General features: G+C 41.0%; 3 protein-coding genes across 4 annotated transcripts in view; 1 reads left to right on the top strand and 2 right to left on the bottom strand.

Annotated features, from left to right (window-relative positions):
- The first annotated feature begins 1,470 nt into the window (after positions 1-1,470).
- Positions 1,471-2,314, top strand: mrpl21 (mitochondrial ribosomal protein L21). Its single transcript, XM_067585519.1, has one exon. The coding sequence runs from the start codon at positions 1,509-1,511 to the stop codon at positions 2,091-2,093; it is 585 nt and encodes a 194-aa protein (XP_067441620.1). The 5' UTR covers positions 1,471-1,508; the 3' UTR covers positions 2,094-2,314.
- Positions 2,315-3,148: 834 nt separating this feature from the next.
- c3h6orf120 (chromosome 3 C6orf120 homolog) lies at positions 3,149-9,118 on the bottom strand. 2 transcript variants are annotated; one of them, XM_067585516.1, is made up of 3 exons: positions 9,005-9,093; positions 8,299-8,327; positions 3,149-6,928 (listed from the first exon to the last, which is right to left on the bottom strand). In XM_067585516.1, exons 1-3 carry the CDS (start codon positions 9,013-9,015, stop codon positions 6,363-6,365), a joined length of 606 nt encoding a protein of 201 aa, XP_067441617.1. In that variant the 5' UTR covers positions 9,016-9,093; the 3' UTR covers positions 3,149-6,362. The 2 variants fall into 2 exon arrangements, with proteins under 2 accessions (XP_067441617.1, XP_067441619.1); XM_067585518.1 differs by lacking the exon at positions 8,299-8,327 and having other exon boundaries at positions 9,005-9,118.
- A 759-nt stretch (positions 9,119-9,877) lies between these two features.
- Positions 9,878-20,965, bottom strand: part of npepps (aminopeptidase puromycin sensitive) — a 29,215-nt gene continuing 18,127 nt past the window's right edge. The window contains exons 16-23 of the mRNA XM_067585513.1: positions 18,551-18,685; positions 16,393-16,612; positions 15,923-16,065; positions 15,308-15,364; positions 15,014-15,121; positions 14,219-14,374; positions 13,536-13,583; positions 9,878-12,532 (exon numbers count right to left, since the gene is read on the bottom strand). Coding sequence (XP_067441614.1) covers positions 12,386-12,532; positions 13,536-13,583; positions 14,219-14,374; positions 15,014-15,121; positions 15,308-15,364; positions 15,923-16,065; positions 16,393-16,612; positions 18,551-18,685 — 1,014 coding nt within the window. The 3' untranslated portion in view covers positions 9,878-12,385. The remainder of the gene's footprint in view (positions 12,533-13,535; positions 13,584-14,218; positions 14,375-15,013; positions 15,122-15,307; positions 15,365-15,922; positions 16,066-16,392; positions 16,613-18,550; positions 18,686-20,965) is intronic.

Raw genomic sequence — 20,965 nt, 5'->3', positions numbered from 1 at the left:
ACAAAACAAAGATGAAGTTTAAAAAATATGAATGTTTTTATGTATTAGCTACCAATCAGTATATAAAGCAGTTAAAGTTAGTCACTGATTACACATGAATGCATCTCTTAATCTTTGATGTTTGCTGAAATATTGGATCATTTTAACATTTATTGAAATGAAAGTATGTGAGAAGTTTAGAGGGAAAAAATCACTATTTGGTGGAGCTGTTAACAACTCATAGACATGTGAAATGTGACCCCGACTACACACTTTGTCAGAAGCCAAAAAGGTTGGAAACCACTGGTTTCATCTTTAACAATGTGTTGTATTTTAAAAGCTTGTTATATTATCCATTGTGTCAAATCTTCATCTGAAAAGTAACTAAAGCTGTCAAATAAATGTAGTGGAGTGGAAGTATAAAATAGCATCACAAGGAAACACTCAGGTAAAGTACAAGTACCTCAAAATTACAGTACTTGAGTAAATGTACTTAGTTACCTTCCACCAGTAAGTGTTTTTCCATTGTGATATTTTACTATTTATGTAACTTTTACATTTATAAAGACTCATATGAACTTTTACCAGCACTGACAGACTGTTTCTGGAAGCAGAAAAGTCAGATGACAGTCAGGTGACATGCATGCGTAGTGCCAACTGAGAGCATTTCCTGTCAGGATGGTGCTCAGCAGATGCTGTGTGGGGCGAGCCTCCAGGAAGGGCTCCGGGCTGTGAGAGAAGGCTCTAGCTACAGTCTTACAGACTCACCTTAACCCTACACAACACACCCATTTTACTCTCCCTCCTCATGCCTAAACCTAACCAACCTGACCAACAAAGGCAACAAGTACTAGCCAATCAGATCTAATTTTTTGGGAAGGGTCTAACTGCAGTCTTGCAGACTTACTAGATACACCCAGTTCACTACATGACACCCCCTCCATGTTGTTACATGACACACACCCTCTGACCCCTAACCCTAACCATCTCACTGCTCATGCTTATAGCTAACCAAGTGGGTGTGTCATGTAAATACTGCAAGTAGGTAGATAGACCTACTTAGATTTTTTAGCCTCATGCACCTTTGTGCAACTGTCATAGGAATGCACGTTTCCTCGGACGGTGTTTAACTGTTGAGCTGCGGTGGAAGTAATGTTCACAAAAAGAGGGACTTTGGCACTAAAAAGACTGTAACATTGAAAGATATCTACTTGATTTGACTCATTTGGACGCTGAAGCTTCTTATTAGCGTTAGATAAACTTTTAAATCCATTTTTGCATAGTAAGAGGACTGTGGATTTCTTTCATTGTAAATGCATTATGAAGCGATCTTCTAATGGTCAGTATGAACAGGAGGAATAATTACAGCAAGAAAAACAGGTTTCAATGTTCATTTGGGCTCCTGGCTGTTGTTTTAGGACACTTAAAAAATGTGAACCTGCCCTTTAACTGTCTCCAGCCCTGACAGACAGTAAGGTGACTGTGAAGTCGCGCATGCGCAGCGGAAACGGAGAGCATTTCCTGTAAAGATGGCGCTGAGCAGAGGCTGTGCGGGTCTGTGGAGGACATGCAGCATGTTGCTACCCAGACACGGTCTCTTGCTCCCCGCTGCTCTTCGGCCACAGAGCACCGTGAGCGGGGTCGTGCTGCCCCGGACCTCCCTGTCCAGCCCGCCGTGGCCTGAGCCGAGCCCGCAGCCGGAGGAGGAGCAGCGCGCCCGGCACGCCGCCACGGTGAGCACCGTTAACCAGATGATCCACGGGCAGGACTTCGGTCGTCTGTTCGCTGTGGTGCACTTCTCCGGTCGCCAGTGGAAGGTCACCGCCGAGGACCTGATCCTCATCGAGAACCACATCGAGGCGGACTGCGGGGAGCGGATCCGCATGGAGAAGGTGCTGCTGGTCGGCGCGGAGGACTTCACCCTGATCGGAAGGCCTCTGCTGGGGAACGAGCTGGTCCGGGTCGAGGCCACTGTCATCGAGAAGACCGAGTCCTGGCCTAAAATCCACATGCGCTTCTGGAGGAGACACCGGTTCCAGCGCAAGAGGACCATCATCCAGCCGCAGACGGTGCTGAGGATCAACAGCATCCAGCTGAACCCCGCACTGACATGATGAAGAGGAGGAGGAGGAAGAATAATATATCACACACAGACTGACTGACTGCTTGATTATAAATGTGTAAACAAACATGTCAATAACTTTGTTCGTAGTCTTGTTGTTGCTTTAATACAAAAACAAAACCAAGACTGTGTTTCTCCAGACTGGAGCAGATGTTGTTCACGTGTTCGTTGGGTTTATTATTGTAAATAAATAAATAGTTTGCAGAAATGTGACTGGAAGATATTTAATGTCTCTGTCTCACCAGTAAGTCGAAGGATGTAGCTGCTTTTCTAATTTTTAGTTTTAGAATCATGAAAAGGTATTAAAAGGTGCAAAATGAATGTTTAAGATCCGCTTCAGACATGTATTAAAGGGCGAGTTCACAGTTTTTCAAGTCTGTCTGTCAGGAGCTCAAATGAACACTAGAAGATCCCTTCATACATTTTTGCACAGAAGGAGGACTGCGCATTTTGTCCTCCATCACTTCCATTGTAAGTGCATTATGAAGGGATCTTCTAATGGTCAGTATTAGCAATAAAAACATGTTTCAATGTTCATTTGAGCTCCTGACTGTTGTTTTAAGACATGACTTGAAAAACTGTGAACTCGTCCTTTAAGTTATTTATCAAAAATATAACATCCACTGGTTCCAGCTTCTCAAATGTGAAGAATTGCTGCTTTTCTTCTGTTTTATGTCACTGTAAATAGGAAAATAACGAGTTTTGGATTGTTGGTCACTTGCAGCTTGAGTGTCATATATATTCAGTAGTTTCTGATATTTTACTGACTAAAAGCTTAATGCAAAGTGATCAATAATGGAAATAATCATGGGTGCAGCCCACCAGCTAAGGTGAGACTATACACAGTGGTGTTCTGAGTACTGAGAGAAGCTTTTCTGGTTGTTTTGATAAATATTTTTTCCACATCACATTGCAGCATTCTCCCAGTTTATCCTCAAGATTCAAACCATCAACCTTCAGCTAACAAGCTGTATCACCTGAGCTCCACTCCACATTCAGCCTGAAACAAACAAAAACGATTTACGAGACAGAAGAATTATGACAGTCTGTAAAACAAAACTGCTTTATTAAGAAACCTGATTGAATCGTCTCTGGAAACAGGAAACCTGCAGAGGACTGATCTGAAGGCACTGTTGAACATTTCTGCTCAGTGGTGACAAGTTTACTTATAAATGAACTCTGATCCTGGAGGTGATGTTTCAAACCAGGAGCTTGTCCAACAGGCAAAAACACCCCAAAATGAGCTACCGAACCAAATAAAACCTCCTGATGTAGAGCTGCAACGATCAGTCGATTAATCGATAGACGGTAAATTAATCCACAACTACTTAGACAATCGTTTAAGTAATTTTTAAAGCAAAAATGCCAAATATTTGATGGTTCCAGGTTCCTAAATGTAAGAATATGCTAAATTTCTGGGTCAATTACAGTAAACTGAAAAATATGGAGGTTTTGGATTGTTGGTCGGACAAAACAAGACATTTAACGCTGCAACGATAAGCCAATTAATCAATTAGTTGCCAACTATTGAATTAATCGAAAAACTATTTTGACAATCGATCATTAGGAGTCATTTTTTTAAAGAAAGATTCTCTGATTCCAGCTTCTTAAATGTGAATATTTTCTGGTTTCTTTAGTCTTCTATGACAGTAAACTGAACATCTTTGGGTTGAAGAGAAAACAAGACATTGGAGGACGTGTTTGGAAAACATTGATCACGATTTTTCACCAGTTTCTGACATCTTATAGACCAAACAACTGATCGATTAATGGAGATAACAATAGACAGATTTATCAACAGTTAAAATAATCGTTAGTTGCAGCCCCAGTTACGTTGGGCTTCGGGAAATCGTGACATGTTTTCTGAATAAACGAGAAAATAATCAGCAGATAATGAAAATAATCGTTAGTTGCAGCGTTACACTGATGTTAACACGTTGGTAGAAATGTCTTCAGAGGTTCCTATTTGGAGCCTAAATTAAGGAAACAACAGTGAGTTAGGAACCGTGGTCTGCTTTGGTGATCGTCAAGGGTTAGTGGGACAGTATCAGAAAGTATTTTGATGATTGTCCTTTTCAGACTTTACTGTCCAACAACAACCTGTCCTGCTGGAACCTCTTCTCAAAAGCGGCTGATGACGACTGTATTGCTCAGTTGTTGTTTTTTTTGAGTGATGTCGATATGCGGAGTTAAGACAAGCGGTTTCATTCATTCGCAGGCGGAAGTGAGCGTCTGCCACGACAGAAAACTTGGTTAGATTTTAAGATGTATGAAAAGTTAAAGGATAGGTTTTGGGTTTTTTTTTTTAAACACTCACATGTCTTATGTACAGCTTTTAGTCGCTGTGATCGTTACTTCTCTCCGTACTGGCTGTGAAGTGATTCCTTCATAACGCTACTACGCTGTAATAGAGTTAAACTAACACGAGGCTTCAGCTGTTTGAGGTAAACAAATCAAACAGGTGTTTTTATCGTGGCAGTTTGTGTGAAGGTGTTTTTTCCTACCAGTTATTATCACTTCCACCAAACCACAGCATGAAAACACAAAGAGAAAGAAGTCGTCTACTAAAAAAAAGGGGCTGTACTTTGAAAGAAACTAGAGCTGCGATGATTAGATGATTAAGTTTTCAATAGTCAATTAGTAGTTTTGAGTCCAAATTCTCCGATTCAAGCTTCTCAAATGTGAATATTGTCGGGTTTCTGACAGTAAACTGAATATCTTTGGGTTGTTAGTCGGGACAAAACAAGACATTTGAGGACGTCGTGTTGGGTTTTGGGAAACAATGATCGACATTTTTCACCATTTTCACAACCAAACAACTAAAGCTGCAACGATCTTTCAATAAATAACCAACTATTTTGATCATCAATTAATTGTTCTGAGTCATTTTTCAAGACAAAAGGGTCAAAATTCTCTGATTTCAGCTTCTTAAACGTGAATATTGTCGGGTTTCTTTAGTCTTCTATGACAGTAAACTCCATGCATTTTTGGACCAAACAACTAATCACATAAATTTGAGAAAATAATCAACAGATTGATCAATAATAATTCTTAGTTGCAGCCTTAGAAGAAACCCATTGGATTTGGCTGAAAGCCTCAGTGAGGTTCAAACAAAGTGCTTCACAGAACCAGATGTTCTAGCAGATTTGGTAACTTTCCAAAAACAGACAATCCCGTTAAATTTACAGCCACTTCACACAACCATTGGCCAAGTTTGCAAGTAGGCCTAGTTTGAACTCTCATAGCAGTTTATTCAAAAGCCTGTCGGCCCTCGTTTGACTAGACAGCTGTCACCCTGCTGCTTTCTGTTAGCAGAGACTCCGGTCTGCTAAAACGTTCCCTGATAAACCTGATAACTCCACTGAAATTAAACATCAGTAAACATCAGTATCAACGAATTCATTTACATTCCTGGTTTATCGGGTCATAAAAGCCGAGCAGCCTCAACAAATAAAAAAAAGAAAACAGAGCTTGATACTCCATTCGAGTCCCAGTCCGGCAGGGTATCTTTCCGTCATGTCACCCCTCGTTTCCTGCCAGCTCTCTACTCTTACTGTTGAGTAAAGACTCATAATTTGTACGTTTCATCGCGTCGAGACTATAAAAACACGTAAAAGATGCGGAGTTCTTGAAGAGAGATCACAGAGACTCTGATCTTAAGAAAGCATTTTGCCCTCAATGAGTCTCTTACGCTGTAGTTGAAGTAGGAAATGATCACTTTGCGGCCAGTATGGCCAGCAGGAATGATTCTAGTGACCAGTAACTCTCTCAATATAACTGTGGGCATGTGAGTGTTGTATTAAGATGAAAAACCTATCCTTTAAGATGCCACAAATATTCCTCTCAGCGGTTAACCTCTTTCCTCTGTTGTCCCAGAGGCCCAGATGTAGAAATCTGCGCTTTACCTTAATTACACTTCATTCACTGTTTGTATGAAAAGGCAAAGCACCCTGCTAAATTTGACAGGTTAATGTTCATTTGCGTGTCTTCAAACATACAGACTTATTACAGTTTGACTGGAAACAGAGAGAGAGATACGTATTTACTTCAACTTTTTTTAAAGGTTTCTATCAAGTATGTAGGTTTGATCACAAGCAAGGAATTGTTAAAAATGCTAGAATTCCCACTGGAGTCTGGTGTGACATTTTCTCATCCGTACAGAACGAAAGAAAAATAATCTTTAATGTATCGGAACTAACTGAGAAAGCAGAATCTCCTCCTTCCGTCACAGCAGCAAGAAAGGAAGGAAGGAAACAATTTTTCAAAACAAAATCTCAAGTATAATCTTTAAAAGTCCGATTAGAATCGTCCAAAAGATCGACTCCTCTTCCTGAAAGTCCTCGTCTGCGGCCTGAGGGGATTTCTTTTGCTTATGTCCGTCTTCTGAAGAGTACAAGCCCTTTTCAAACGGGTCCTGGAGCACCGTCTGATCGTAAAACACCCGCATTTCAAACTCGCTCTCCTTGTGCGACGGGTGGCCGTAAATACCGATGCCGACGGGCCTCGCGAAGTCCCCCGGCACCACCACCACGTCATGGCCGCAGGTGGCCGACTGCAGCTTGTAGGTGTCGAAGCTCGGCCGAAGGGTTTTATCCGACACGTAAAGGTCCGCGTCTCCTTTGAGGCTGCGCATGTGCAGGATGATTCTCCCATCGTGGTTGAGGCGCAGGTAGCTGTAGTTTCCCGCCCCGATGTGGCCCTGAACCACATGGAGCAGCACCCACTCTTCAGGGACGTCGTCCTCCGAGAGGTTCAGGAAGCCTCTGGCCTGGGACAGCAGGAGGGCGACGACCAGACCGCTGCAGCTCAGCATCATGGTGGAAGCATCTGTCGATCACCACAAGACACAGATGAAAGCAGAAGCTGCAACGATTAGTTCGTTAATCAACTGGAAGAAAAATTCATAGCCAACGATTTTGATAGTCAATTAATTGTTTTGAAAAATTTCCTGATCCTCATACATTTTCTGAGATGACTAAAGAAACCAGGAAATATTCACATTTGAGGAGATGGAACCAGAAAATGTGGGCTTTTTTTTTTCTTTTAATAAAAAGGACTCAAAACGACTAATCTATCAAAATCATTGGTGATTCATTTTCTGTCCGTCGACTAATCGTTGGAGCTCGACGCTGAACGACTCATTAAAACTGAGACAGATTAAATGCTTAATGAAAACTTTTTAATTGATGACAAAAATAATCACCAAGGGCCCAAACTGTGACTTTAGAAAACAGACGTGATGCTCTGACTTCATGATGACACCTGGAGAAACTGATCTAATCAATCCTTCTAATATTAAACATGTTCACAACTAGCAACGTCTAGTGGTTATTTGACAGGAAATGTATCAGCTCATGTAAACGTGTCAGCATGACAACTTGAGTGCCAGCAGTTAGAAGTTTAAACAGCTGCCAAATGTAAATAACAAGATTATTTCCATACAGGTGGTTACATGCTAATGTATGTAAAACATATCGTCATATTCTAAGCTGCTAAAGGAGAGACAGAAAATTCACCACCAATTGTTTTCAGTAATTTATCAAGTAAAAAAAGTTCTTCTCAAATGTGATAATTCTGCTGATTTTCTCTGTTTTGTATCTTTGTGAATTGATTGTCTTTGTGACAGAAGAAGCAGTTTATAAAACGTCACCTTGGGATCTGGGAAATTATCCCAGTTGACATTTCGGCAGATTAATCAATGATGAAAATCAATAGCTGCGGCTTTTGTTCAATGTGTTTAAGAGTCTCTGGAGTGAGTCATCGACCTTTAGTGGTTTCCGGATGAACGATGCATTTATTAGCTCATGTTAATGTGTCAGCATGAGGTTGCTTTATTTGTGAAAACTGAAAAAAAGGGCGATTTCACTGCTTTTTCCCATCCAGACCACATTAGACAAACTAGAAAATCTACCCTATGAAGATATTGTGTGTTTGTATTACAAAAGGTAAACATTTCTACCTTAGCATTTAAGTGAAAAAGAGGAGCTCTACATGGTGACAACCAACAACATGGAGAGACATAAAATCCTGCTGTGAATTTCTACCACAAGATCAGTGAAATGGCCCTTTTTTTTCTCCATCACCGCCCTACAAGGTGAACCAACAAGATTATTGCTAATGCAGGACCAGTTTTAGTTCATATTGTACTTCAGCTGTGCTAATTCTCCCCCCACAAACTTGCTATTAAACCAACTTACACACGGTGAAACTTGGACTTCTGAGGCCCCTTTCCAAGAGAATAAAGAATAAAAAGAGAAACCTGTAAGGCTTCCTGTTGAAGACTAGTTAACACAGTTTCACCGGTGAAAACCTGAGCTGAGTGTCTTCAGAAAAAAAACAAAAAACGAGTCTCAACGAAAACCTTTGAGTTTCAGTGAAGCTAAAAATAACCTGCTGGGTCTCTGACCTTTGAAACGGTTATAACGGTTACAACGTTTATCACAGATTAACCAGGACACTTAACACCCGCATTAACATCCAGCTTAACGACTATTAAAAACATTTAACTTACATGTGACAAATCAAAATATTCAAACCTCATTTGTGCGAACATTTGAGTTTCATGCTAACATGCTAACATGTCACCTGCCAACAGCCTTCATCAGTCTGACAAGGTGAGTTTTTAAAAGAAAGAAAGACAGAAAATACGTCCTACTTTAATTAAATGTTTAGCTATATAACTGTTAGCTCACCGGGTGTTTTTTTTTAAATAAGGCTGACATTAGCTTAAGCTATCAGCTAGCTACTTATTTAGCCGTTACGCAGCTAACTCTGCTAGCCTGTTCAGGTTGAGCTGAGTCCGGTTATGTTTCCAGAGAAAAGCGAGGCCGCAAAATAACGTTAAAACTTGAGAATTAGGCTACGAATGAATCAGCAAATTAAAACTCCGGTTCGTTTACTTACACAGCTGTCATTTCCTAACCAGCATCTTCATCCAAACAGTCAGAAACCTGCTGGACACAAAGTTCACTTCTTCTGCACTTCCTATTTCCTCTCCGCTCACTGCCGCCCTCTGCTGGATACAAACATTAAAGGACGGGTTCACAATTTACCAAGTCTGTCTTAAAACAAGTCAGGTGTCCATATGAACAGTGAAAGAGGTTTTCCTCGCTGTAATCATTCCTCCTGTTCATACCGGCTGATAAAAGATCCTTCAAATGTGCTTTCAATGTAAGTGATGGAGGCCAAAATCCACAGTGTGTCCACACAGTCATTTTAAAAGTTGATGTGAAGCTTCTATGAGGCTTCAGCAGTCTGAGTTAGTCATATCAAGTGGATATCTGACACATTTAGTCTTTTTAGCTTCAGTGTTTCCTTGTTGAGCTGCAGGTGGAAGTATAGTAACAAAAAGAGGGACTCTAAAGAGACTAACGTTGAAAGATATCTACTTGATTTGACTCATGTCGGTGGCTGAAGCTTCATATTATTCATCTTTGCACAGAAGGAGGACTGTGGATTTTGTCCTCCATCACTTCCATTGTAAGTTCATTATGAAGGGATCTTCTAATGGTCAGTATGAACAGGAGGAACGTGTCTCAATGTTTGTTTGGGTTCTTGACAGACTTGAAAAATTGTGAACCTATCCTTTAAAGTGTCACACAGCAAATAAGGGTCCACTTGCTAATCCAGCGTTATACTCTATTGATGTAAGAACAGTTGAATGAATATCCCAACAGCTTCCACCCGTCCTGTTCGCTGTGAAGCAGCAGGAAGAAAACAAACCGCAGGAAGGAATATTTAATGCACCTGAGAAATGTCTTGCAGTAAGAGATAACGTATCATCAAGTGTTACTTTATTGGACTGCATATGTATGTTTGCCAAAAGTCAAAGCTGTCCTCCCTGACAGCTTTTCCTCTTGGTATTATAAGTCAGAACCACAAAGACATTCCACATTGTTGAACTGAAGTCATTAGAAAAAGACAAGAAAACATTAAACGTCTCCGCACGGTCGACACAAAACTCAAAAGTCTTCTACCGACACCTCATCAAAGCAAAAATGTGTAGAGATTTAAAATTTTCTGCTCGTAATTCTTAAAGTTGATCTGTAACAATTTTATTCTCATTAGGTTTAATGCAGATATATAAACAGTCTTCATCTGTTTCAGTGCTGCTATCGATCATCTCGTCACGTCTTTAAAAAGGACAGTTTCACAACTTTTCAAGTCTGTCTTAAAACAACAGCAGGCGCTCGTATGAACGGTGAAAGAGGTTTTCCTCGCTGTGATCATTCTTCCTGTTCATAGTGGATATTTAAAGATCCCCTTCAGTCAGTATGAACAGGAGGAACAGCAAGAAAAAAAAACTATTTCACTGTTCATTTGGGCTCCTGACTGTCGTTTTAAGACAGACTTCAAAAAACTGTGAACTCGTCCTTTAACGTTTGATCTCGTACAAAATGTCGTTAAGTGCATTAAGAGCCGATAAATTACAAATCTGTTTCGGGGGCATGCACACTCACACCTCACTCATAAAAAAAAAAAAAAAAAAATCAATCAAGTGTACTAATTTCACATGATTTGTTTTTAGAATCCTTTTTCACTTTAATGAACACCAACTGTAGTTTTTAACAAAATAAAAAAACAAAAACAAAACAAAAACAAAAAAAAAAAAAAAGAAAAAAAAAGGAAAAAAAAGAAAAAACCCAACAACTAATGATCCGGGGGGGTGGTGGTGGTGGTGGTGGTGGGGGGGGGCGGGGGGGGGAGGGGGGAGGGGTCTCAACAACAGGTTGGATGACTTGGTATGTTTTCAAAAACCACATCAAATTGTAAATTCTATATAGATATACTCGTTCAACAAGTCTGCATAATCTGTCACATTAGATACATTTGTGGAAGTCACTATTATCACCACTTCAGCGTTTTTTTGTTTTTTTTCAAAAGGTTTTTTTTTTTTTACTGCAAACCAGTCGACCAATTTAAGGCGTCCGAGTTAGACGGCGGAGTCAAGTCGATCTGTCACGTCCACAAAGTCCAGACCGGGCCTCGCCGGACTCTCAACCCTATGAAGAGGCGTTTTTCCTGATGTTATTTCTGAATGAAAAGGCCCCAAAAAGTAGTGTTGTGATGTGTTTTTTTTTTTTTGTCTTTTTTTTCTCCTCCTCAGAATATAAGATTATCTCAACATTTAAATAAATCACTGCATCTGATGTCTTATAAAAACACGCCAATGTCTTCATTTCATTGAGGGTGGCAGATAAAGAAACAGGTTTGTTTTTTTTCCTCCTTTTTTTTTTTATAAATATGCTTGTTGATGATTCAAACTATACAAATTCTGACTGAACAGAGCTCCGGAGGGGGAGGGGGGGGTTTGTTGGCGGGGGAAGGGTGGGGGGAAGGGGAGGGGGAACGGATAACCATGAACTTTTTCCATTTAAATCTTTTAAAGGAACATCGTCCGAAAAAAAAAAAAAAAAAAATTTGCATTATACATTATACAGTTTACAATGTAGTACCATGCTAGCGCTGCTCGCCTCATCCTAACCGTTTATTAGCAATGGAGAATCACTGCTGTTGAAAACTACAACACACACTACTGTTATTAACCCCATTCTGCCCAGGTGCCTTCTGCTTTCAGCAAATCACAACGCCCGAACAAGAAGGGAGGGGCGGTGGGATGGTGGGGGGGTGGGGGTGAAGGTGTGTGAACACAAACTGAGAGGAGGGGGGACAAAAATGAAACAAAAAAAAAACAAATCATTTTGTTTGTACAGAAAACAAACAGAAGTAAACAAAGCAGCAAATGCAGAAAATCACACTTCATGCATTCAAAATGAGCAGGAAGGAAGGGAGGAAGGGAGGAGGAAGAGGGGAGGAAAGAGGGGGATTCACAGTTTTCTCAGCTACGACGCAGAGGTGGATGAAGGGGAGTGTATACGGGTGTGATACAGAGTGCGTTAGCAGGGTTAGCGGTCGTTACGAGGGTCGTAGTGTTGCAGCGACGTCGCCGAGCGCCGCTTTAACGTTACTTGTTGATTGGCGGGAGGTGCCGTCTGCTCGTGGACAGAATGGGGGTAAAACTACATTCCTGGTCTGACTAAAATGGATTTGCTTTGTTAACGTAGAAAGAGTCTCTTTGTGTTTCCAACACTTTCTTAAATTCTTGGCTTTATCTTCTTGTTTCATAGTTTCTTTAGAGAAATGAAGCCTGCTGTAAGTACGTCTGGTCGCCCACTCTGGTCTGTAGTGAGGGGGGGCCGAGGCAGCTATGATGCTGGGAGGTCCGCGCTGGAGGGAGAGGGGGGAGGGTGGAAGGGGGCTGGAGGAGGCGGCGGGGGCGGCGGCTCAGACGGGGGGCGCTTTGCGCTGCAGTAGATACTGGTGGATGTCGTCTGCGTCGCGTTTCAGCCAGGCGGCGTTGAGGAGGATGTTCTCACAGCACTGCTGCACCGTGCGCTCGGCCGCCGGCGCCGGGTGACTCTCGAAGAAACTCTGCGAGGACGGAAAGAAGTTCATGAAGTTCACGAAAGAGTTCACACCTTCTGACAAAGGACAAAGAAATGTAGCTGACAAAACAATGTCAACACAAGGTCCATTTAGTAGAAAAATGGGAATTTAAACATCCACAACATGAACTTATTCTGCTTGGGAAGATCATATAAATTGATCAAAAGCTCCAGAACAGCTCCTTAATGGACCTTGCAGTGAGACTTTTGTTTCCAAAGTCAAAAAAGAAATTTCAGTCTCGACAAAGACTATCTTTGAAGGGAAGCAGTTAAGTGAAGCTGCTGTTTGTAGGTTTGACATTTTTAAGATAAAATGTCAGAAACTCTTAAAAAGGTCACAAGTCCTTCACAAAATAAAGTCACTTTCCCAGAATGAGTCAGAAATACTGAATGTAAAAACTATAACACATATTTGAGTATATTAGAGTTCATACAAAAAGATAATTAGTTACTGATAATTGTTCTAAAGTCATATAAAGTTATTTTGTGCTTCAACCATCGGATCAGTGTCCTGATGCTGCTCTGATGCCGTTAAACCTGCATTAAGCAATATTTTGGATGTTAACATTAAATCAAATGACTCGTTAATGGCTTGTTAATGTAATAAGCAGTCATTATAATTAGTTGGATTGGACTTCATTCATGAGGTGGACAGATACAGCTCTAATGAGATGCTGATGTTGCTCTCTGACTACTGGATGTGTAAATATGCATCTGTTACTGTGAAATCTTTTCTGCCATCTAGTGGTCAAAATTGCTAAATGCAGCTTGAAGAACAGGTTCTTTTTGTTGTTTTAATTTTGAACAAATCTGTTCCAAAACAACATGCATTTAATTTCAGAAAAAGGTTGAAATACTTTTGTAAATTAGCACTAAATTCTTATTGTTTTCTCCAGAACAAGAACCATTTCCAGGAGTACTCCTCTTCAAAAAAATAACTAACGCAACTGCAGAAAAAACTAACGAGAAGTTTCGTGAAGCGCTCTCACCTTTACTTCGGCAGCCATTTTGTCAATAGCGAATCCATCAACTGTGAGCTGCAAAGAAGCAAACAAGAAACATATGAACTGAACAGGAAGAAAAACAACAAACTCGAGAGGTTTCTGCACTTTGACTGAAAGCAGTTTGGTTGCATTTTTTATTGAAACTACGACTAACTGCAAACATAAAATGTGGAAAGTCCAACTGCTTTGTGGTTAAAAACAACAGAACTTAAACTGGTGTTTCTGGTTATTTGTGAATTATGATCATTTAATTCAGAAAGTAGAATAAACGTGTGGTCGTCTGTGTTGGGTAGTACAGCCATTCATTTCTATGTGGATAAAATTCGTGCAATCAGGGAGATCTCCAACATCCATCCGGCTTGAGAGAGCGGAAATATCGTTCAGGAAATATTGTTTGTTTATATTCTTCTTTTATAGCTGTGTGGTGAAATACTACAAGAAGCAGAAAGGTTGTTTGACAGTAGTGAGTGTAAAGACTGTGCCAGAGGTTAATGATGTTTCATAAAATGCTGAATTTACAACTTTGTGGACTGTTTGAAGCACACTAGTCATGCTAACTCACACAGTTTATGTTTACAACCCTCTGCCATGCCGTTTCCCACCCCCCCACCCCCCTCCTCCTCTGGGCAGGTGGATTTTGATCTGACTGCAGCTTTAGTCTTGTTTACCTTGATGAGCCGTGATATGAGGAAACCACCCTGGTAACGGTTGTAAAGCTCCTCCCAGTTGTCCTTGACAAACTTCCAGGCAGCTTTACGGCCTTGTTTACTGCTTCCTGCTACGCCCCCGATTACTGACACCGTGTCCTGAGGACGAACCTCTTCCTGTCGGGGAGAAGACCCAGAGAGAGGTTAGCTGTAGTGGAGATTATATAAAGGCTCAAATGCTGTCAGCTGGCTGGTGAGAAACCCTTCCTGTTAGAAAACTTGGACACTGAGCCAAAAAGAAAAAGGCCTGAAACTCGTTTGCTACTAAAACTGCGACGATTAGTCGAACAACAGAAAATCAGCAACTATTGATATGATGTTTGATTAATCATTCTGATGGTTTTAGCCTCTTAAACATGAGAATTTGCTGCTTTTCTTTGTTTTAGACTAATAGTAAGTTGAATATCTTTGGGGTTTTACGATGTTGTTTTCACTGTTTTCTCATGTTTTACAGACCAAGCGATTAATCAAGAAAATAATTATTATTACTAGACAGATATGAAACTTAACTGCACTTTCCTTACAGTGCATTACACACAGCATTTCACTATAAATCATTCAGTCATGGCCACACAGCACTGAAATATCATTTAACACAAGGTCCAGGAAAAAAAACAACAACCTCAAAATCTAAACTGTAACCTCCAAACCACATGATTAGAAGCACATTTGTTGATACGTGACCTTTGTTTCATTTCCTCTGTCACTCAAAATAAAACCAAAATTGTGACATGCAGTAATCGTGGTCATATGTACCGAGAGGGCGAAGGTGAGGACTTTCTGGATGAGGTCAGGGGCAGATATGGCGCCGAGCACTCGCTCTATACGATTCTTCTCTTCCTGCATGTCTGCTTGCTTGTGAAGCTGAGGGACGAGACGAAGAATAGATATATGAGAGAGAGAGAAGACAGAATAAATCTAATATTCTGACAGGGATCACTTCTGATAACCTTTTCTCATTCCCTTGAATGAGAAAGTGTGTCCTAACTTTTGACTGGTACTATATCTAACATGTTAATTGTGCAGTTTGCTGATCAGCTGAAGTTTTACCTTCATCATCGTGTCCAATGTGGCACTGTCTCCGTGCTTCAACACTGTTAAATACACCTGAAAAAAAAAATCACAAACACAAAATTAATACTTCAGGGAGAAATAGCAGATATTATTTCACACAGAAAATGTTTTTTAATGAGTGTGACAATTGTTGAGGCTGTCATCTGCTAACTAAACCGATCACAAGACAAGACGTGTCTGTGGAGGATCTGTGCAGTTTACCACTTCAGCTACACAATTTCCTGGAAGAAACCCTGATGTCATCCCGCGAGCCATCACCCGACTCACTGCACGTCAACTACAGCAGCTGACGACTTGGCAATGGCACAGATAGGCAAATAAAAACAGTTGAATCTAAGTTTCTATCCTACACTAAAACAAATACGTTTGCAAGAAAAGTGCTCAGGCCACATTTTGAACGTGGTTTGGTTTCAGAGAGTCAGATGTTGAACAGAAGACATTTATCTGCAGCAAATGCAGGCTATCAGTTGTTGTCAGTGGCGACGATAGAAGCCTCTTTTTATCACCTCAAACTGAACCATGAAGGAAACGAACATTTGTGGAAGTGCTCCAACAAAAAACGGCCGCGTATGTGGACTTCTCGTTGCTTACCGGGCTCCTGAGGTCTGCAGGCAGGCTCTGTTTGCCCTCCACGTGGTCCTTGAATCTCCGCCGGGCCTCCTCCAATGTGGGTTTGTGTCCCGCCTTCCCCAACTTCCCAAGAACCAGCCCTCTCAACAGGGCGTCCAGATGACCTGCAGGACAACAACATCACACTCGGGTTATTGTCCTTCTCACCCAATATAAATAAAGTGAGTTACACTGATGTATAATGATATAAACACACTGCATTTTTGGTAGCAGTTAAATCTAAAAGAACTTTTTCTATATCATTTTCTATTTTCTACCCTGCGACAATCAAAATAACGTGGTGTGCTTTACATAAAAGTAATGACAACGCTAGAACAAATCCCAGAGCTTTCAGTTAAAAGTATATTTAGAGTAAATGAAACTATGCGGGTCTAAAATAAAAAGATTTGAACCACATGACAAGTTTATTCCTGTCTGGCCCCCTTCCTCACCTTCCCCTGGTTTGCTGTCCCAGGCCAGTTCGAGGCCGATGGGAGTGAAGAGGTCCCTGATGAACTCCTGGATCTCCTCGTGGAAGTCTGTGTGGGACAGCAGCGAGGACAGCACTCCCAGGTTGCAGCTGAGGTCGCTCCACACTGTGTAGTTGGGCTCATTAACAAACGCCTCCATCAGTTTCAGCACCTCCACCGTGCTGATCATCCCCGCGCGAGACTGAAACCACAAAAGAAATTAGCATTTTGTAGAGTTTGAGTCGCCTTTCATGTCACTTTGAAAGATATTAAACAGCAGGTTTTAGGAAAAGCCTTAAATATAAACCTGGAGAATGACTGGTTGAAAGTTGTATTAAAACATCTCCTGATAAATCATTTAGTAAGGGTGCAACTAACAATTATTGTCATTATCGATTCATCCACAGATTGTTTTCTCAATTAATCAATTAGTCGTTTGGTATAAAATGTTCGAAAACAGTGAAAAATGTTGATGACTGTTTCTCAAAGCCCAACGTGACGTCCTCAAATGTCTTTAATCTTGACCAAAAGTTCACAAACAAAAAGATGTTCAGTTTACTGTCACCGAAGACTAAAGAAACCAGAAAATATTCATATTTAATAGTAAAAATAATATCATTTATAATGAAACTCAAAGTGCTACAGTATTAGTCACATAGAACACATAACATAAAGAAAATGTCCTGAATAGAAAGGTATTTGGGCCTTTTTTTAAAAAAGAGTCTAGGGTCTGTACTGCCCTCAGATAGTCAGGAGCTTAGTACCGGGGGTCCGGAGACAGATCTGAGGGTGCGGGTGGAGGTTTGTGGTATGATTAGTTGATGGATTTATATCTGAGTCGCAGGACTTTGTAGTCAGTCCTGGAGGAGGAAGCGAGCCAGTGCAATGAAAACAGAATAGGTGTTATATGTTCATGATTTCGCACTCTCATCAGGATCCTGGCAGCGCTGCTCCTGCCAGGGATCCCTGTGAAGAGAACGCTGCAGAGGTCATTACTGCAATGCGCTACAGTAACGACTACACGAACACACACACACACACACACAGTAGCGCATTTTTGTCAACTGACTAATCGATTCATTGACTAATCGTTGCAGCTCTGTTATTTAGAAACAACCTAAATGTGCGTTACTTATGACATATTCTCCAAACCAGTCACTGTTTCATTCAAGATTTGGTCACTTTTCTTGGGATTTTGATATGAAACACTTTCTATAAAGTTTCATGTCATAATTACGTCTGAGCTTTAAGGTCAGGATGAGGTCTGTGGTCATTAAGCTAAAAGGTGAAGTAACATGTGAATGAACTTTTTTTGCCGCCTAGTAATAAACACATAAATCCATAAAAACTGTTTCCCCCTAATTTTGCAACGATCGCTGCTCTACATCCAGGTGAGGACAGAAATGAAAACAGAATCTATAAAGTTTCATTTTAATATGGTGACACCAAATTAACCCTGATGTTCAGTTTAACAACATCATTTCTGGAATTCAATAAAGACAAGATTTACGGTTAGATGCCTGCGTTTTTCATCATAACTCAGCATGTGATTCAACCATCATAAAAAAAACAGTTCTTTCATTGTGACGCCAGGTATGAAGGCATGAAGGTGTGACATGAAACCTAAAACTGACTCACAACAGCAGCTGAAAGGAGTAAAAGAAGCAGCGGGAGATGAATGAAGTCACTGTGATTCATCCGTTACATTTTGGTTACAGAACACACAAAACAGAAAAGACAGATTTACCATTTTTCTGGTCTTTACTTTATCTTTTATGCGTTATAATCATCTGTTAAGACCTTCTGAAGATCAATTGTGAGACATCATGTTAAAGGGGAACTCTGTAGCCCGCTCTTCATCTCTGCTGGACTCTAGCAGCTCCAGGCTAACACACCACAATCTCCGACTGGACTTCCTTTCTCCACACATGTCAAACTGGCCTTCAAGCCTCACTTTCACTATTCAGTCTTCCTCTCTTCTTCTTCTATTCTGCACCATGTATTTGTTTACATTGGGAGGGAGTGGACTTCCTTTGCATGCGGACAAACAATTGGCCTTTTGGGGGGTTTCTAAATACTTCAGATGTGGCTCATTCCATTTGTCACGAAGGGTAAAAAAAGCTTTGTGCGTCAGTCTCACCAGGGAGAAGAGGTCGTTCTGGAGGCCGAGCCGGTCCACGGGCTGCAGGCTGAGGTCTCTGATGCCCGGCAGCAGACTCTCCAGCATGGATGAGCTATACTGGATACGATAGAAGCCCACAGTGCCGGGGTTGATCTGTAAACAATAAAAAGCAGCAGGGACACAACTGGGTCAGCCTGTGGGAAAAAAAGATTACCTCTCACAATCAGTACTCTTATCCAGCATGGCTTAGAGTGAGTGAAACAGAGTCGTACTAATGCTAAAGCTCGGGGGTTTAGTGTTTCCTAAAACGCTGACAAACACTGGCAATTGTGACTTATCTGGGGCCGCGTTTATCAAGCTTCTCAGAGTAGAAAATCACTCCTAACTGGACAAAAATTCTCAGCGACACATTTTTGGTCCTACTTTTAGGACTACGGCCCCGTTTACACCTGGTGTTGACATCCGTCTCCACATGTGTCTTGAGTTGACCACTTGTGATCGGATCTCACTTCCCCGCTCTATATGCAAATAAACAAGGATAATTAATTTAATTAATTTGTTTATCCTGTTATCAAACAAGTTGAACTTCTTTGGACCCAGAGGCAGCGATGCAATTCCCTGTCTAGTCGCCGGAAAATAGAGGACGTCAGTTGAGTAGGTGGTCCTTCAATGTGGTCCAGGAGGCGTTGCGTTTACACTGCTAAACGAATGTGGTCACAAGTGGCCCAGACCACCTCCGATCCGATCTGATCAATCCGTCCTCAATGCGTCTTGGGTGCGTTTACACCTGTATTTAGAGCTGTCCACTTGTGATCGGATCACCTGAGACGGATGTTAATACCAGGTGTAAACAGGGACTAAGAGTAAAAGCATTTGATCAACTTTCTTAACTGCAATCACTCCTGTCTTGGTCAACATTTAGGAGAGCTCCAGAGGTCATCGCAGTTCTACTTAATGGTTGAGTGTCGTAAAACAGCGGCGTCACATTCTCTCCTAGGAGCAGTCCTCCTCCTTACTAACAGTCAGAGCATGATGCTTCATAAGTCTTAATTCCTACTCTGAGGTAGGAATATTTTTAGTTCCACATAACTTTCAGCACGATTCCTAGGAGTAATTCTGAGAAGTAGACTACATCTACATTACTCCGTCTAGTTCTGTAATGCTGTTTCCTTGTGAAAATGACTTGTGAGTTTCCAGGTCAGGTTCTGTCCACAATGAATCACTTGAACTTTAGAAAACTGCTTAGTCTCTTTTTCTTCACCATCTTTTCAGTTGACAACAGCAAAACTGAGGTGTAGGAGAGACGGCCCAGCTGACCAAATCACTATGTTATGGTCGCAACGTCGTCCAACAAAAATCAATCAATCAAAGAATTGTCTCATTAACTTTTCTGCCACACAGCCGCCGGCTCTGACTGGACAGCTACAGACAGTTTGTTACTCTGCTGACGTTCATCTCATTCAACCTCTGTTCAGTCCCCTCCTGCTACACTGTGTCAAATTCACAATTTACGTATTTTTCTGTTTCTGTTGTCAGACAACGGAATATGAAATAGTCATTTAATTGCATCTCATACACATGAGCACCAGCAGTAAAAATCATTATTTTATAATCGTGATACTCTGGAAAAGCAGTTTTGGGCGAGAAAACACAGTTTTAGTCTGGACGGAGGGCTGAAACAGAAAGAAAAAGATCTGTTAACAATTGTACTAACTAATGTAAATGTATTCAGAAGCTGAACAGCTTATTGCTCTTAAGTTAGTCGTTAACAGAATGTTGAATAAGTCTGTAAACAGTGTTGGAGCAGTGGGGACTTAAAATCAGTATCGGCTGTAAAAAAAAGTGCAATTCATTTTCAATCTTTTGTTTACTTCCTGAGGAATCTTAACTCAGACAGCGACATCATCAACGGCTCCGCCAATTTGCAACTCGTACCCGTGAGACATTGCTCAAGTCTGTTCATGTTCTTGCTGCATTTGTCAAAACCCAAATTGATACTCAAGTCAAGTCAGTTTATTTATACAGAACAATATCATAAATCACTACTTTGCCTCAAGGGGGTTTACAGTCGGTACAACAAACGACACAGATGATGAAAATCTCCCCCGAAACACCAAAAGAGCAAAATTACAAAATGGAAAATTCATATGATACCATTACAGATGGCTTGTAAATATATATATGAAGAATACAGATCCAAAAGGACATCGAATGACTCCCTGCTTACCAGCATTAAAGTGGTATTTTAAATGTACACTGTGTCTTTGTCAGTAGACTTGGCAAACAATTGTACAAACTAAGCTGGTTGACAGAGGAAGTGTGAGTGATGATCACATCCTCTCCTGCTCTTCCTCCCAACTGACAACGAGGAACTATATTCACCGAACTTTGTTTGACCTTTGATGTTTCACTTGTAAGGAAAATCAGGACGGA

This window comes from Thunnus thynnus, chromosome 3, assembly GCF_963924715.1.
Source record: "Thunnus thynnus chromosome 3, fThuThy2.1, whole genome shotgun sequence".
NCBI classification, from domain to species: domain Eukaryota; kingdom Metazoa; phylum Chordata; class Actinopteri; order Scombriformes; family Scombridae; genus Thunnus; species Thunnus thynnus.
The sequence above is the reverse complement of the archived record's forward strand: the minus strand, read 5'-3'. Positions and strand labels throughout refer to the sequence as shown.